At 71.1% G+C, this 17234-nt stretch overlaps 1 protein-coding gene across 2 annotated transcripts; it reads right to left on the bottom strand.

The window, feature by feature from the left end:
* Positions 1 to 1047: 1047 nt before the first annotated feature.
* Positions 1048 to 15930, bottom strand: METAP1 (methionyl aminopeptidase 1). 2 transcript variants are annotated; one of them, XM_029077034.2, is made up of 12 exons: positions 15782 to 15930; positions 12334 to 12399; positions 11407 to 11458; positions 10182 to 10294; positions 8800 to 8860; positions 8092 to 8183; positions 6461 to 6544; positions 5586 to 5724; positions 4004 to 4135; positions 3756 to 3899; positions 2331 to 2396; positions 1048 to 1388 (listed from the first exon to the last, which is right to left on the bottom strand). In XM_029077034.2, exons 1-12 carry the CDS (start codon positions 15893 to 15895, stop codon positions 1225 to 1227), a joined length of 1227 nt encoding a protein of 408 aa, XP_028932867.1. In that variant the 5' UTR covers positions 15896 to 15930; the 3' UTR covers positions 1048 to 1224. The 2 variants fall into 2 exon arrangements, with proteins under 2 accessions (XP_028932867.1, XP_028932868.1); XM_029077035.2 differs by lacking the exon at positions 12334 to 12399 and having other exon boundaries at positions 15782 to 15929.
* Between the last annotated feature and the right edge of the window lie 1304 nt (positions 15931 to 17234).

The following is a 17234-nucleotide window of genomic DNA, read 5'->3' on the forward strand; positions in this document are numbered from 1 at the left end:
CCCGCAGCAGGATTCCGCTGGCCGCGGAGACCCCGACACCGTCCCGTCCCGGAGGAGGCAGCTGTCCCTTAAACCCCGGGTCTTTTCGAGTTTCCTTCCCTCCCGGCGTATCGCGGCCCCCGTCACCGGGGGCGGGTATCGGTCCCCCCCCCGCCGCCTCTAAAAGCCAGGGCGGCCCGGGAGACGTCCTTCCCGCGGGCCTCCTCCGGGCCCCCCTCCGCCCCCCCGGTCTCGGAAGCGCCGCCGCCGTCCGCCGACGGGAACCCGGAGGTCCCCGGCGGGGAGGATCCACGGGCGACGTCGGTCCGTGCGGTCCTGACCCGCCGCCCCGGAACGAGAGCCGGCGCCCGGCACGCGGTGAGCGCTTTAACGGACGCCATCGTCCTCGTCCCTGGGCGCGGGGGGAGAGACGGGGAAGGCGGACGTCGGCCGGGGACTGCTCTCCCCCAGACGTCGGCTTCGACCGACCCTCTCGGAGGCGGGAATGCCGGGGCGGGCCGCCCCCCCCCCCGGTCTCGGCGGGAGCGGTTCGTTCTCCCCGCCGGCCCGCCCCCTCGGGCAACCGGAGCGCGCGAGACGGGACCGGGGAGGGGGTGGAGAAAAAAGTGAACGGAGATCCCTTTTTTAATTGTAAAGCGGAAGCGTGTCGTCGTCCCCCCGCCCCCGTGCCTTCCCCCGCTCCCGAGGGGAACCGAAGCCAGCCGACACCGTTCGCCCCTAACGGGCGGCCGTGGAGGCGGCCGAAATTTTTAAATAGGTCGCTTAAAATCTCGAGGGGGGAGGGTCTCCGTCTGGGTGACTCGCGTTCGCACTCGCGACGGCATCCACGCGCGCCCCCCCCCCCCCCCCCCCGCCCGGGACGGTCGAGGGCCCTCTCTCGCAGCCTGCTCTCGCCGAGGCGGGAGAAGCGTCAGTCGGAGGGAGGGGGCCCGGAAAGGGACGGGGGAGGAGCCGGGAGAGCGGGCGGGGGTGAGGGGGGGGGGGGGTGAAGGGAGGGGAGGGGAGGTGGCCACATGCGAAAGGATGAGCGTTGAGGAGAAAGCGGGAGCCGGGAGAAGGCGACTCTCTTTTACTCGCGGGCTTCCGCGGCCCCGGCCCGAGAAGAGCCGCCCGGACGGCTTCGGCGGACGAGAACGAGCCCCGGGTTGAGAGCCCCTTCCCTGGCGCGGGCGCGCCCTCCTCCTCCTCCCCCCTGGGGCCGGCGGGCGGCCCCCGGCGGAGCCCCTAAAACTGGGTCACGAAGTGCGGGCGTTGGCCGTCCGGCCGCCGGGTCAGGATTTCGCAGCCGGCGTCCGTGACGAGCAGCGTGTGCTCGAACTGAGCCGACCGTCGGCCGTCCCTCGTCACCGCCGTCCAGCCGTCCGGCCACGTCTCGTCCTGCCACCCGCCTGCGGGGGGAGGGGGGCGGGAACCCAAGCCGGGGGGCCGAGCGTCAGCGGGTCCCACCGACCCTCCAGGCCCCCCGCGGGCCCGCCCTTCCCCTTCCCTTCCCCCGGTCCTCCCCTCCCCCCTCTCCCCCTCTAGGCCGCGAGCTCGCCGTGGGCGGGAAACGCGTCCGTCTGCCGTCCCGGCGGACCCTCCCGGCCGCCCGATACGCTGCCGAGCGCGCGGGTAGAACGCCCGAATGGACGTCCTCCCCCCCCGCCTCCCTCTGGCGGCTCAGGGGCCCGGCGGAGGCCGCGGCTCGGCGGGAGGGAGGCTGCCCCCGGCCCCTCCCCGACCCGGTCCCGTGCGAGCCGGGCCACCGCCCGGCCCGCGGTAAGCGCTTCCGTGCCACGGTGATGACGATAATAATAATAACGTTGGTGTCCGTTAAGCGCTTACTACGTGCAGAGCACCGTTCTGAGCGCCGGGGGAGACCGGGGTGGGGGGGGGGGGATCAGGTCGTCCCACGTGGGGCTCACGGTCTTAATCCCCATTTTACGGATGAGGTCGCTGAGGCCCAGAGAAGTTGAGCGACTCGCCCGCGGTCACGCGGCCGACGGGCGGCAGGGCCGGCACCCGAACGCACGACCCTCCGACTCCGAGGCCCGTGCTCTTTCCACCGAGCCACGCCGCTTCTACATCACAGTGGTGACTATCACTAACGGCGCCGTTAACGGGGCCCCTCGGAGGCGGCTTCCGGGCCGGGATCCAGGGAGGTTCGGCCCCCGGTTTCCAGCCGACCGGCGCGTTCTCGACGTCCCGTTTCCGCACCCTACCGAGCGAAACCGTCCGCGCCGCCGGCCGCCCGGCGGGCGCGGGGGAGATCCGGGGGGCCCCGGGGGACGACCGAGGGACGGCGGGAAAACCCCGCCCCGCCGTGGGGACGGCCGGCGGCCCGGACTCACCCTCGCAGATCATGGGTTCCACCGTAAACACGTGACCGGGTTTCATCACGCCGACCGCTTTGTTTTCTGAAGCGAGAAGGTCAGAGACAGACGCGACGGGAACTCCGACTTCCCGAGCGCCGGGACCCGGCGCGGAGGGGCCCGTCGGGAAGGGGAGAGGACGGGCGACGGCTCTTCCGGCCGCCCCCTCGGGCCCGGCCGGCCCCCCCCACCCCGACCGGCTCTCCCTGGGGGTCCGCTCCGGGCGGGACCCCCCTCCTCCGGCTCCCCCCCGGACGGAGGGACCGTCGCTTCGGAGAAGCGGCGAGGCCTGGCGGAGACCCGGGTTCCCACCCCGGCTCTGCCCCTCGCCCGCTGCCTAAACCTCGGCCCGGCGTGCGGCCCGGGCCGGGACCCCGGCTCCGCGACCCGCCGCGGCGGGACCCGGGGCGAGTCGCTCCCCTCGTGTGGGACCCGGTCGCCTCATCCGGAGAGCGCGGACTAAGGCTACGAGCCCCACGTGGCACGGACCGGGTCCGACGCGACCGTCCCGTCCCCGTCCCGGCGCCGGGCGCGGCGCCCCAACGGACCCAGAGGGGCGCTCCGCTTCTCTGCGCCTCGGTCCCCTCACCCGCGACACGGGGACTCGGCACCTCGGGGCCCGACCGTCCGCTATCGGCCGCAGAGGTCAGCACGGCGCCCGTCATTCGGTCGGCGCTTCACGGACGCCACCGTCGTCGTCGTCGTCGTCATTACCGCTCCCGCCGGGGCCGAAACGGAAGCGAGGCCGGGAACCGGCGGCCGCCGCCCCTCCAAGCCCTCGAGGGAGCCGGAGTGGCCGCCCGGGCCGCCGGCCACCCGGCCCCCGCCCGAGCCCGGCCCCCATCTCCCGGAGGGGACCCGTCCGTCCGTCCGTCCGACCGACCGACCGACCGACGGCGTGTACCGAGCGCTTCCGGCGTGCGGGGCGCCGTACCGAGTGCCCGGGAGCGAGGGGGCGTGGGCTCCCGAGCCGTCCCGGCGGGCCCGGCGGGCCCCCGGCCCCGTCCCGTCCCTCGTCCCGTGAGAACGAAGACGCCGGCGGCGAGCGCGAAGCGCGCCGGGCGCCGTTCTAAGCGCCGGGGCGGACGGCCGGTCCGCCCCTCGTGGGGCTCGCGGTCTTCGGCCCCGTTTTCCGGACGGGGAACCCGAGGCCCCGAGGACCGACGCGGCCGGCCCGAGGCCCCACGGCAGGCGGGCGGCGGAGGCGGGATCGGAACCCGCCCTCCCCGGCGAGCCGCGCCGCTGCGTCGGCCGCCGCCCCCCCCCCCCCCCCCCCCCACCTTTCTCTTAGGGCTCTAAACTGCCGGCCGGGGCTCGGCGCGGCGCTCCGCACGCCGTCGGCGCTCGCCGACCGGGGGGGACGGGGGCGGGGGGGGGGACGGGGACGGGCCGCGGGGTACTCACTGGCGTAGTGGGGGACGTTGGGGGCCGTGTGGAAGAGCTTGTGGATGCCGTGGCCGCAGTAGCTGCGCACCACCGAGAAGCCGCTGGCCTGGGCGTGTCTCTGGATGACGTTCCCCAGCTCCCGGTATCGGACGCCGGGCTTCACTGCGGGCCCGGGGAGGGAGGACGGGCCGGTCAGCCCCCGCCCCGGCCCGGCGGCCCCCCCCCCCCCCCGCCCGGGGTCGCCGCCCGGCGGAGAGCGGTCTCACCTGCGTCGATGGCCTGCATGAGGCACTCGTACGTCGTCTGGACGAGCCTGCGGGCCCCCTCGTCCACGTCCCCGACGTAGAAGGTCTCGTTCAGGTCGCCGTGGTAGCCGTCGCGGTAAACGGTGATGTCCACTGCCGGGCGCGCGGGCGGGGGAGGAGGCTCGTGACGGCGCCCGGGCCTCCGCCTCCTCCTCCTCCTCGCCGGTACTTATCCGGCGCCTACCGTGCGCGGGGCGCCGTGCCGCGCGCCGGTCCGTAGACGCTCTCCCGACCCACAGGCGGGGTGACGGTCTAGACCGTAGCGGGGGCGCGGGCCGGGGAGGCGGGAGGTCACGGGTTCGCATCCCGCCTCCGCCGCCCGTCCGCTCGGCGGCCTCGGACGGGTCGCCGCGGTTCTCCGGGCCACGGGTACCTCGTCTGGGTCACGGGGGTGGGGGCCGGGAGCCCCACGTGGGACGGGGGCTCCGTCCGACCCCCCCCCCCCCCCCCCGGGCTCGCATCCGCCCCGGCGCTTGGTACGGTGCCCGGCACACGGTGAGCGCTTAAACACGGGCCCCGTCGTCACCCTCTAGACGGGGAGGCGGACGGGCCGGGGAGTCAGGAGGCCCGGGTCCTCGCCCCGGCTCCGCCGCGTGACCCGGGGCGGGTCGCTTCGCCTCACGGGGCCCCGGTCTCCTCCTCCGCGGCGCGGGGCGTCGATCCCCTCCCCCTCCGCCCCCCTCAGACCGTGCGCCCCGTCCCGCCGCCCGGTAGCGACCCCGGGCGTTCACCCCGGTGCTCGGCGCGTATTAAGCGCGTCGCCCCGTGATCACGACCGGACGGCGACGACGTATCGTAACGTGAGCACGTCGGTATCCGTCAAGCGCCTGCTACGCGCCGGGCGCCGTTCCGGGCGCCGGGGGAGACACGGGCTCATCAGGTGGCCCCACGTGAGGCTCACCGTTGAGCCCCGCCTTACGGACGGGGATCCGTACCACTCCGATCGGATCGGGAGAAGAGTCCGTCCCCTGGGACCCAGGAAACCAGGGGGCGGAAAGGCCCGGACGAAACCGGTCAGACCGTGAACCCCACGGGGGGGCGGGGGCCGCGTCCGGCCTGATTCACCGGTCTCCACCCCAGCGCTCGGGACGCCGTCGGCTAAGGACGCCCGCCGGCCCCGGCCGGCCTTCACGGGGTCGATCCCGCGCGCGCCGGCTGATGCGGATCCGTGAGCTCGGACCAGAAATCTCTCGCACGTCCACGTGACGACGGGGGAACGCACCTTCCACAACCCCCCCCCCCGACCTCGCGGGGAATATAAAGCAAGTACGTAATACCCTCGGGCACGGACGACAAGCGGGGCGGCCCGGTGGCCGGAGCACAGGCCCGGGAGTCGGCTGGACCTGGGTTCCCGTCCCGGCTACGCTACTCGACTCCCGCGGGACCCCGGGCGGGTCGTCGACTTCCCCGGGCCTCGGTCGCCTCGTCCGTGTCCGCCCCGAGTCCACCCCACGGTGCCCGGCCCCCAGCGGGCGCTTGACGGAACGCCGTCCTCGTCGGCCGGCAGGCGTCCGTCCCGCCCGGCCCCCCCTCCCCGCCCTACCGTTGACGATATCCCCGTCCTGCAAGGGCCTCCGGTCGGGAATTCCGTGGCAGATCACTTCGTTCACGGAGGTGCAGCACGATTTGGGGAAATTGTAGTAATTCAGCGGCGAGGGGTAGCAATTCCTGGCGACGCAAGCCTGGAACACCACGACGACGATGACGACGGTATCCGTTAAGCGCCCGCTATGTGCCGGGACCGTTCTGAGCGCCGGGGGGGGGGGGGGGGGGGGGGGGGGGGGGATACGGGGTCATGGGGTTGTCCCACGGGGGGGGGGGGGGGGCCTCACGCTTTTAATCCCCGTTTTACAGATGGGGCCACGGAGGCACAGAGACGCGAAGCGACTTGCCCAGGGTCACCCGGCAGACAGCGGAACCCACGTCCTCTGGCTCCCAGGCCCGGGCCCCTTCCGCTAGGCCACGCCGCTTCTCATTAATGGCACCCGTCGGCGCCGTTCTAAGCGCCGGGGTCGACGGGACGCGAGCGGGTCGTCCCAGGTGAGGCTCACGGTCTTTCCGGCGAGGTCGCTGCCTTTAGAGTCCACCCCGTGGGGGGGGGGGGCGCGGAGGGGAGCGTACGAGACGGGCCCGAGGAGCCGGAGGGCCCGGGCTCTAATCCCGCCTCCGCCACCCGCCCGCCGGGTGACCTCGGGCAAGTCGCTCCACTTCTCCGGGCCTCGGTCCCCTCATCCGTAAAACGGGGATCGAGACCGTGCGTCCCGCCCCGTTAATCCCCTAACTGCCCCGGTGCTCGGGACGGCGCCGGGCAGGTAATAAGCGCTTAACGGATACCGTCTCGAAGTCTGCCTCCCCCCGCCGCGTCCCGGGCCGAGGGGCTTGAGGACGGCCCCCGGCCCCGAAGGGGATCCGGCTTACCAAGTGGACGGCGTGGTCTATCTCTTCCGTCGTGACGCCGGGCTTCACCATCAGGGCGGCCACATCCAAGACCTCGCGAGCAAGCTGGCGGGGCGGCGGAGGCGGGGAGGGGAACGGGAGGGGAGGGAAAGACCGTCAGGAGCGGGGACGGGGGCCGTGGAAGACCCAGGGCTCGGCTCAGCGCCCGGCACGTAGCGGACGCTCAGCCGACGCCGTAAATAATACGGCGACCGATAACGGTGAAGTAAGAAGGGCTGGTCGGTGGCCTCGTCTCGATCCGGGCTCTCCCCCCGTACCCGTTTGAATTCGATGTCGGCCGTCGCGGGGTCCGGAGGGACAAACGGGGGGGGGGGGGGTCTCTGATATAGCTTCGGACCTCGGACGAGGCCCCCCCCCCCCCCCCCCCACCCCCTTAGACTGTCGGCTCGCTGCCGGCAGGGAATGTGTCTTTTACCGTCGTACTCTCCCAAGCGCTTAACGCGGCGCTCGGCACACAGTCGGCGCTCAACAAATACGACCGAACGGACCAACGGACCTAACGCCTACCGTAAACGATCTGACGATCGGAACGGCGGCTTGACATCGTGGGGGCGTAAGGGTCGAGGTCCCGCGTCTGTCCACCTTCCTCTCCGCCCCCCCCCCCCCCCCGCCTAACCCCGCCGGGCTATCTCGGGTGCGCCCGATGGGGTGCGGGCCTCCGGGCCGGGTCGCTCGATCCGATCGGGTGGAGCCCGGAGGCGCGATTAACCCGAACTACCCGGTGACCCGATTTACTCGGAGCCGGGCCCGGTCATCTGACCGCTGACTCCGATAACTCGGTTCCGTGACGGGTCCGGATTGAGCAGCCGAGCCCCCCTCCCGGTCGAGCGCGTCGCAGTACGGCGGAAACCCCGCCCTTGAACCGGTCGGGTCCCCGGCCCGACTTTATCACCTCGGAGGAGGTCCGGGACTGAAGGGAAAACGCCCCGGGGACTCCCCGCTTTCCGTCCTAAAACATTTCGCCCACTGCATCGTCCCGATCACCATCGATCCCGTTCTGGCGATCTCCGGCCTGCCCCAAGTCGAGCAGGCCTTGACCGGCGGGGGACTCGCCGCCGCTCAACGCCTCTCCCTACGAGTGCCGGATTCATCCATCCCACCGTCCCCGCTGAGCGTCTACTGCGTGCGGAGCGCTGTACCAAGCGTTCGGAGGGCCCCATTGGGCCACGGGGGCCATCCCCACCCAACGGGCTCGCGGTCTAGGAACGGGGGGAGCGGGACCACAGAACCGGACGGAGCAAGCGGCCGGGCATCGGTGTAGATGAAGAGAATTACGGACATCTGCACGTCGCTAATTTAAAAGAACAGAAGAATCGAGACGTACGCGTGTCCACGAGCGCCGCGGGGAGGGGGGCGGAGCACAGGGAGGGAGTCGGGGAGGGGAGGTGGAGCCGGGGGAAAGGGGGGCTCCGGCTGGGAAGGCCCCCCCCGGAGGAGGCGGGCTCTCGGTGGGGACGAAGGGCCGGTGGCAAATGAAACCCGTCTCCGACCCACCCCTTTCGGAACACGGGGAGGGGTCCGCGACGTCTTTCCTTCGCACCGGAGACGACGACGATAACGGCGACGACGAAAAGATCGTCGTCCTCTCTTACCCGGCACACGAGTCTCATTCCTTCGACGTCTTCGGGCGACAGGACTTTGATCTGAGAAGTGCCTTTGAGGGCCTGCTCGGATTCGGACATCCCTGGGAGGGCGCGGGACCGGCTCAGGGTCCGATCCCGCGGGACGCCCGCCCCTCCGACCGCGACGGACCGCGTCCGAGGTCGCCCCGCCCGCACCCCTGGAGGGAGACCCCGTTCTCGGGCCTCCGGCCGCCCCCGTCCGACCCCCGCCCAGACAGCGGGGTCGCGTTCCGCTGACCCCCTCCGCGATTTACAACCGGGGCGGCTGTTAAGCTACGTTGGCCGGGGACCGTCCCGAGCACCGGGGTAGGTCGGCCAGACCCGGGGGCCGCGGAGGGAGGGCCGACGGGTACCGGACCCCCATTTTACAGCCGAGGAAACGGAGGCCCCGAGACGCGACGCCACCGTCCTCCGGCTCCCGGGACCGGGCTCTCTCCCCGCCGGGCTCGGCCGCCTCCCCCTCCCGGCGCCGGCCCCTCGAAGGGGATCCCCCGGTCCCCGCCGCCCCAGTCGAGCGAGCTCCGCGGGCCCCGGCGGGGCGGCGGGTCCGGCCGAGGACAAGCGCCGGCTCTCGGCGGCCGCGGTGTTTCCGGGCGATCGGGACCCGGGACCCGCCACGGGGAAGCCCCCGGCCTCCCGCGGCCGCCGTCGCCGGACGGGGGACGGAGCCCGCCTTACCCAGAGGGTGGTCGGCGTAATCCGGTCTCTGGATGTAACTTGGCACCGGCCTCGTCGGCATCTAAAAAGAACCCGCGAGAGGTGGCCGGACCGGATCCCGGGGCCGAAGCGCCGCGGCTCCGATCCTCCGGAAGCGAGACGAGTCCCGTCCCCGCCGAACTCCCCCGTACGCCCCTCCCGTCGCCCTCCTTTCGGTTTCGAGAAGGCGACGGCCGGGAAACGCCCCTCGCCGACGGGCTCGCCGAGAGGCGACATCGGGCGACACGCTGAGGACCGGATTCCATCCCCCCCGCCTGGAACGACGACCCCTCTGCGTTCGTCCCGAGCGGGACGGCCCGCCCGCCCTCGGGCGGACGGGTCCGCCGCGGCGCGCTAAAGGAACGTCGGGGATCGGGGCGTGAGATCCTTCCTGGGGTTCGACGGCCCATCCCGGACCGTCGAGTCGGGGGCCCGGGAGGGCGACCGTACTCCAGCCGCTCAGCACGGGGCCCCGCACGGAGTAAGCGCCCGGTAAACGCACTCGCGGTTCCGCCGAGGGATCCGGGGTGGCGGGGCCGCGGGCCGATCCCCGGGAACGCCTCTGGGCGAGGCCGCAAGCGGCGACGATCGCCGGGGGTCAGACGTGAAGCGAAAGAGTGGCTTTTAACGGTCGGAATTAGAAGGATCGCTTTATTTACGGAGACCATCACGCCGTCCGCCGGTACGATTGGTTCCGTGACCGTCACTGACGACGACGGTCGTCCCGTCGCGTTCACTGAGCGCTCCCTGCGTGCGGGGCGCTCGGGAGAGCGCGATGCGACGGTAAACAGACGTACCCGTTCGGCGCTTACCGGCCGCTAAGCGCCGCGGCACGCGCCGGAGCAGGGGCGGGACAGTCGCGACCCGCGGGAGGCTCGCCGTCTTAAAAGAGGGCGCAGCGGGCCTTAAATCCCGAGGAGACCGAGGCAGGGGAGGTCGGCGACCCGTTTCCGGGGGGGCCCGGGTTCTAACCCCGCCCCGGCCGAGTCGCTTTACTCCTCGGTGCCTCCGTCCCCTCATCCGTACGACGGGGATTTGAGGCCGCGAGCCCCACGGGATCGCCTCGGACCCGGCCCCCCGTCGGCGCCTCGCGGACGCCATTCGAAAGAGAAAAGGGTGAGCCGCTTCACCTCCCGGGACCCCGAGGTCGGTCGTCACCGGTCCGACGCGGGGGGGACGACGACGACACCCGCCCCCTCCCCGCCTCCCCGGGGACGTGCCGAGGACCAGACGCCCGAGAGACGGGAGCGGCGCTTCGGGAAAAAATCCCGCGGGGGGGCCGCGGAATCGAGCCCCGGCACCGTCTGCCCCGGCGCCCGCGGCCGAAGGGCGCTTCCCCCGTTCCCTCGGCGCCGCCGACTCACCAGGGGATAGTGCGGCCTCAGTTTACCCGTGTACCGGTAGCCCGCCCACGGATCGGTGTCGATTTCGCCTTCCGCCGTCCAAGAGGAGACTTCCCGCCTGGCCTTCTCATCTTCTGGAAGAGAGAACCGAAAGCCGGAGGCGAAGGCGGGTGATCGGGAGGCGGAGCCCGACTGACCGACGCAGCGCTCGGCGGAGGGGCGAGCGCCGGGCTCCCTTCGTCCAACGGCATTTCCGGGGCGCTTACTATGCGCGGGGCACTGTACCGGGCGCTTGGAAGGTACCAGTCGGCAACGGACAGGGACGGTCCCCGCCCTCCGACGGGCTCGCGGGCGGACGAGAACGATGGCGATAGATAGAGTGGAGGGGGAGGGCGTCTCGCCGAAACAGTGGCAGCTAAACAGAATCGGGGCGACGTACCGTCTCGTCGAACAAAATCAGCCGAACAGATAGGGCGACGAGGATACGGACGGCCCCACGGGGAGCCTCCCGCTCGGAACGGGGCGCGCCGGCGGGACGGCATCTTCCGAGCGAGCCCCGGCCGAGCGGGCGGGGGGACCCGGGCGCCGGGGAGGACGGCCGCCCGCCCGGGCCGCCGGGGATCGACGAGGGAAGGCCCGTCGGAGGAGGCGGGCTTCGGGTACGGGGAGGGAGGGACTCCCAGGTCCGGGGGCGCGAGCGAGGGCGGACCGGGGAGGCTCCGCTGATCGGGCGGTCCCGGGGGGGGCGGCTCACGGTCTCCATCCCCGTTTTCCAGACGAGGAAACCGAGGCCCGGAGAAGTGAAGTGACTCGCCCCGAGTCCCACGGCCGGCGAGTGGCGGAGGCGGGACGGGAACCCACGACCCCCGGCTCCCAAGCCGGCCCGGACCGAGCGGGGCCGGGGCCGAGAGGCCAGAGAAGAAATCGGTCCCGGGGGGCGAAGGGGAGGCAGCGCGGCCCGGGGGAGAGAGCACGGGCTCGGGAGGCGGGGGACCCGGGCTCCGATCCCGACTCGGCCACCCGCCGCCCGCGCGGGCTCGGGCTAGACCGCGCAACTGCCCCGGGCCCCGGCTGCCTCGTCCGGAAAACGCGAACCGGGACGGCCAGCCCCACGCGGGACGGCCCGATGACCTTCTACCTCCCCCGGCGCTTAGAGCGGCGCTCTCGGCACGCGGTGAGCGCCCGACGCACACCGCGATCGACCGAACCCGACCGGGACGGCGGGAGGAAAGGTGACGTGACTTACTCGCTTTCTTGTGGAGCAGCTTGTGGGTGGCCCAGCTTCCCTTGAAGCACTCCTGAAACGGCAAACGGTCAAGAAGCGGGCGTCTCCCCGCCGGGAGGCCGCGCGCCCCTCTGCGGGGGGATTTATCGAGCGCTCACCCGGGGCGGGGCGCCGGCGTCGCGGCGAGACCCCCGGGCCCGGCCGTCGGGAGGAGCCGGGTTCCCATCCCGGCCCCGCCGCCCGCCCGCCCGCCCCCTCGGTCCCCCCGTGTGTCACCCGGGGATTAACGCGGGACGGGGACCGCGTCCAGGCCGGACGGCCGGCGCCCACCCCGGCGCGCGGGAGGCATCTGACCAGTAGCATTTTTTTTTTTAAGAGATCCCGCGGGTCTCGACGATCGGGTGGCGATGCCGGCCGAGGAACGGCCAACGGGGCCGGGGGGCGGGGGGGCGGGATCGGGGGAGGAAATCCAGGCGCGAGGATGACGCGGAAGGGGGAGAAGAAACGAGGGCCCGGCCGGGGAAGGCTTCCCGGAGGAGGCGCGCCTCCTCCTCTGCCGAGCCAGCCGAGCCCTTAGCCGATCCGGGCGTCCCCGGATCCGCCCGCCCTTCTTCGTACTCCCGTCGCTCTCTTAGGAAACGATCCGTTTCCGCCCGGAGGGGTGGAAGAAATCCCCCGAGCGGACACGGCGTTAACGCGGCGGAGCGGCGCGGCTCAGTGGGAAGAGCCCGGGCTTCGGAGTCGGGGCCCACGAGTCCGAATCCCGGCCCCGCCGCCTGTCGGCTGTGCGACCGCGGGCGGGTCGCTTCGCTTCTCTGGGCCTCGGTGACCTCATCTGGAAAACGACCCGATCCCCCCCCGCCCGTGTCCACCCCGGCGCTCAGAACGGTGCTCGGCACGTAGTGAGCGCTTAACAGATCCCCGACGTTACTGTTATCGTTAACTGACCGTACGGCTGAGACCCGGAAAGTTCTCTAGAGAAGCGGCGTGGCGTTGACGGTTAGAGCACCGGGCCTAGGAGTGGGAAGGTCACGGGTTCCGATCCCGCCCGTCTACCGGGCGGCCTCGGGCGGGTCGCTTCGCCTCTCTGGGCCTCGGCGACCTCATCCGCCGAAACGGGGCCGGAGCCGGGGAGCCCCGCGGGGGCCGGGCCCGACCCCGCCCCCCCGCCGGTGTCCGCCCCGGATCGGAGAAGCGGCGAAGAGCCCGGGCTTGGGAGTCGGAGGTCACGGGTTCGAATCCCGGCTCCGCCGCCCGTCGGCCGCGGGACCGCGGGCGGGTCACTTCACCGCGCCTCGGTCACCTCATCCGTAAAACGGGGATGACGACCGCGGGCCTCGCGTGGGACGACCCGGCCGCCCTGTCTACCCCGGCGCTCTGCACCCGGTAAGCGCTTGACAAATGCAAATAGCGACTTCGCTTCTCTGGGCCTCGGTCACCTCGTCTGGGAAACGGGGATCGGCATTCACGATACCGCCGGCCGTCTCTGCCGGCACCGGGGTAGGCGATCCTTGCCCCCCGTGGAGTTTACGACCCGCCGGGGCGGAGAGGCGGGCAAGACGGACGACGGGTCAGGAGGGAGTAACGGGGTGCCGGGGTATCGAAGATCCGCGGGGCGTGGGCGAAGACGGGACGGGGACGCCGTTCGATCCATTCGCTCGGTCGCGTTTACCGAGCGCCGACGGTGTGCGGGGCACCGGACCGAGCGCTCGGGAAGTCCAACCGGGCAACGGGCAGAGACCGTCCCTGCCCGACGACGGGCTCGCGGCCCAGAAGTCCGTTGCCCGGTCGGACTTCGTTCATTCGACAGTATCTACTGAGCGCTTACTACGTGCCGGGCACCGTGCCGAGCGTTCGGGACGAACGCGTCGGCGACAGATGAGGGACGGTCCCCGCTGTTCGACTTCCCGAGCGCTCGGTACGCAGGAGGCGCTCGGTAAGTACGACAGACCGAACGAACGAACGGTTGGCCCGCGGAGAAGCGGCACGGCCCCGGCGAAATAGGAGCCGGGCCCGGCAGGCGGGAGGGCCTGGGTTCTGATCTAATAATTACTATTATTATTCTTCTCTGGGCCTCGGTGACCTCCTCTGTGAAATGGGGAGGAGGCGCGGGAGCCCCACGCGGGACCGCCCGATCGCCCTGGATGATAACAGTGATGATAACGTCGGTACCCGTTAAGCGCTCACTACGTGCAGAGCGCCGTTCTAGGCGCCGGGGTGGACGCGGGGCAATCGGGTCGTCCCACGCGGGGCCCACGGTCTCCGTCCCCGTTTTCACAGACGAGGGAACCGAGGCCCCGAGAAGCGAAGCGACTCGCCCGCGGTCCCGCCGCCGACGGGTGGCGGGGCCGGGATTCGAACCCGTGACCCCCGACCCCGAAGCCCGTGCTCTTTCCACCGAGCCCCGCTGCTTCTCCCGGCGCCTGGCACCCGGCAGACGCTCGATAAACACCGCCGTTCTTATTACGGCCGACGACGATGGTAACGTGATGATTATCGTGGGCGCCGGCGCTCGGTACGGTGCCCGGGACGCAGCCAACACTTAACGGACCCCTTAAAAGCAGAAGAGCGAGGCAGAAGGGCAGAGGGGGCGCTTCGACGGGAAGCGGCGCGGCTCAGTGGCGAGAGCCCGGGCTTGGGAGTCCGGGGTCGGGAGTTCGAATCCCGGCTCCGCCCCTCGGCGGCGGCGGGACCGTGGGCGAGTCGCTTCGCGGGGCCCCGGTGACCTCGTCTGCAAAACGGGGACGAACCGTGAGCCTCGCGTGGGCCGACCCGATCCCCCCCGGCGCTTAGGACGGCGCCGGGCGCCTAGTAAGCGCCCAGCAGATATCGACGTGATTACTGAAAAAGAAAATCCCCATTGTAGAAGTCGAGGCCGCCGGGGGCCGGGGGGCGGGGGAGTGGCTCCTTCACTCATCCTTTCATTCCATGCTATTTACTGAGCGCTTACTGGGTGCGGAGCCCTGCGCCGGGAGGGGGGGGGGGCGCGGAATACGCGCTCTCATCACGAGAAGCAGCGTGGCTCAGCGGAGAGGGCACGGGCTTCGGAGTCGGGGCTCATGAGTTCGAATCCCGGCTCCGCCCCTTGTCGGCCGGGTGACTGAGGGCGAGTCGCTTCCCTTCTCTGGGCCTCGGTTCCCTCCTCTGGAAAATGGGGACGAAGACCGTGAGCCCCACGGGGGACGACCCGATTCCCCCGGGTCTACCCCGGCGCTTAGAACGGTGCTCGGCACGTAGTGAGCGCTTAACGAATACCGACAATTATTATTATTATTATCATCTGTCGTGGCTCAGCGGAAAGAGCCTGGGCTTTGGAGTCAGAGGTCATGAGTTCGAATCCCGGCTCCGCCCCTTGTCGGCCGGGTGACTGAGGGCGAGTCGCTTCGCTTCTCTGCGCCTCGGTTCCCTCCTCTGGAAAATGGGGACGAAGACCGTGAGCCCCACGGGGGACGACCCGATTCCCCTTTGTCTACCCCGGCGCTTAGAACGGTGCTCGGCACGTAGTGAGCGCTTAACGAATACCGACATTTATTATTATTATTATTATTATTATCCCAGAGTTTCATTATCGTCATGATCTTTATGATCATCGTTGTTATTGTTGTGATTTCGGGCCCTCCCGCCCCACTCTGCCGCCCGAGCGCTTAGCACAGCGCTCCGCACCCAGTAGGCGCTCAATCCATAGCGGGCGGGGGGGGGGGGGGAGAGAGGGAGAGAGAGGGAGAGAGAGGGAGAGAGAGAGAGAGAGAGAGAGAGAGAGAGGAGAGAGAGAGAGAGAGAGAGAGAGAGAGAGAGAGAGAGAGAGAGAGAGAGAGAGAGAGAGAGAGAGAGAGAGAGAGAGAGAGAGAGAGAGAGAGAGGGCCGCGCATGCGCGCTGACGCCCCAGAGCGACGGGCTCGGCACCGCCCCGCCCCCCCAGGAGGCCTCGCCCCCTGATAGGCTCAGCCCCCGACCGAAGCCCCGCCCCCGGGAGGCCTCGCTCCCTGATAGGCTCGGGCTCCCGGCGAAGCCCCGCCCGCCGACGAAACCCGCCCCCTGATAGGCTCGGGCTCTCGGGGGAGCCCCGCCCCCTGGCGGGCCTCGCCCCCTGATAGGCTCAGTCGCACGACGGAGCCCCGCCCCCTGCCGGGCCTGGCTCCCCGATAGGTTCGGCCCCAGGGCGAAGCCCCGCCCCCCGATCGGCCCCTCCCGGGCCCACGTGACCGGCGGGCGCGGAGGGGGGGGCGGGGGGGACCGGGGGGAGGGGGGCGCGCTGGGGCCGCCGGGGCCCCGCGTGCCCGGGGCGGAAGGCGAGGCGGGGCGGGCGCGCGCGGCGCGGGGGAAGGGCGGGGAGGGTCGCGGGGCGGGGGGGGGGGGGGCTCCCGGGGGGACGGGGAGGGGCGGGGGCCGGCCTGACCTGGGAGCAGAAGTAGGAGTCCTGGATGCCCAGCTTGAGGCAGGTGGGGCACTGCAGCTTGGCCTCGCTGCTGCAGCCGGACGTCTCGCACACCCGGGGCTCCCCGGCCGCCATGCCGCCCGGCCCGACGCCGACGCCGCCGCTCCCCGGGCACGGCCGGCGGGGGGAGGGGCGGGGCGGGGCGGGGCCGGGGAGGGGCGGGGCCCCGGAGGACGGACGCCGCCCCGCCCCCCCGCGCCGCAGGGGGCCCGATCACGTGCCCACGCGCGCACGTGGCCGCCGACCGGCTCCCCCTGCCCCCCTCCCGTCCCCTCCGAAGCCAGGCGGGGGGAGAAAGGGACGGGGCGAGGGCGGGCTCTGATTGGGCGGGGCCGAGCGGTGACGCGGCGTCCCCCCTCCCCCCCCGCCGCTCCGGCCTCTGATTGGACGGCGCCCTGGGGGGCGGGGCCCGGCGGAGACGTTAGCCCCGCCCCCTCCGCGCGGAGGGCGGGGCCGGCCCCTGATTGGACGAGAGCTAAGGGGGCGGGGCCGAGCGGAGACGATCGTCAGCCCTTCCCCCCCGCCGCTCCGCGGGAGGGCGGGGCCGGCCTCCGATTGGACGAGGTCCCGGGGGGCGGGGCCTAGCGGGGACGGACGTCCGCCTCCGCCTATCCGAGGGGCGGGAGGGGGGGCGGGGCTCCGGCGCCGCGCACGTGGACGGCGCGCGCACGTGGCCTCGGCTCCGGTTCCGCCAGGCCCGCCTCCGGGCCGTCCGGGCCGTCCGGGCCGTTTACTGACCGCTTACGCCGCGCACCGCCTTTCGTGCAGCCGGTCACTTATTCATTCATTCATTCACTCCATCGTGCTCACGGGGCGCGCAGAGCGGTTCGTTCATGCATTCATTCATTCATTCACTCCATCGTACTTACTGAGCGCTTACGGTGCGCAGAGACATTCATTCTTTCATTCATTTATTCACTCCATCGTACTTACTGAGCGCTTACGGTGCGCAGAGACATTCATTCATTCATTCATTCATTCATTCACTCCATCGTACTTACTGGGCGCTTACGGTGCGCAGACATCAATTCATTCATTCATTCATTCATTCACTCCATCGTACTTACTGGGCGCTTACGGTGCGCAGAGACATTCATTCATTCACTCACTCCATCGTACTTACTGAGCGCTTACGGTGTGCAGAGACATTCATTCATTCACTCCATCGTACTTACTGGGCGCTTACGGTGCGCAGAGACATTCATTCATTCATTCACTCATTCAATCGATTGGACTTATTGAGCGCTTAAGGTGTGCAGCGCATTTTGTGCATGCATTCATTCATTCTTTCCATCATACTTATTGAGCGCTTACAGTGTGCGGAGCCTTTCATTCATTCATTCACTCCATCGTAGTTACTGAACGCTTACGGTGCGCGGAGCCATTCATTCACTCCATCAAACTTACTGAGCGC

This window comes from Ornithorhynchus anatinus, chromosome 12 (genome assembly GCF_004115215.2).
Source record: "Ornithorhynchus anatinus isolate Pmale09 chromosome 12, mOrnAna1.pri.v4, whole genome shotgun sequence".
Classification (NCBI taxonomy): domain Eukaryota; kingdom Metazoa; phylum Chordata; class Mammalia; order Monotremata; family Ornithorhynchidae; genus Ornithorhynchus; species Ornithorhynchus anatinus.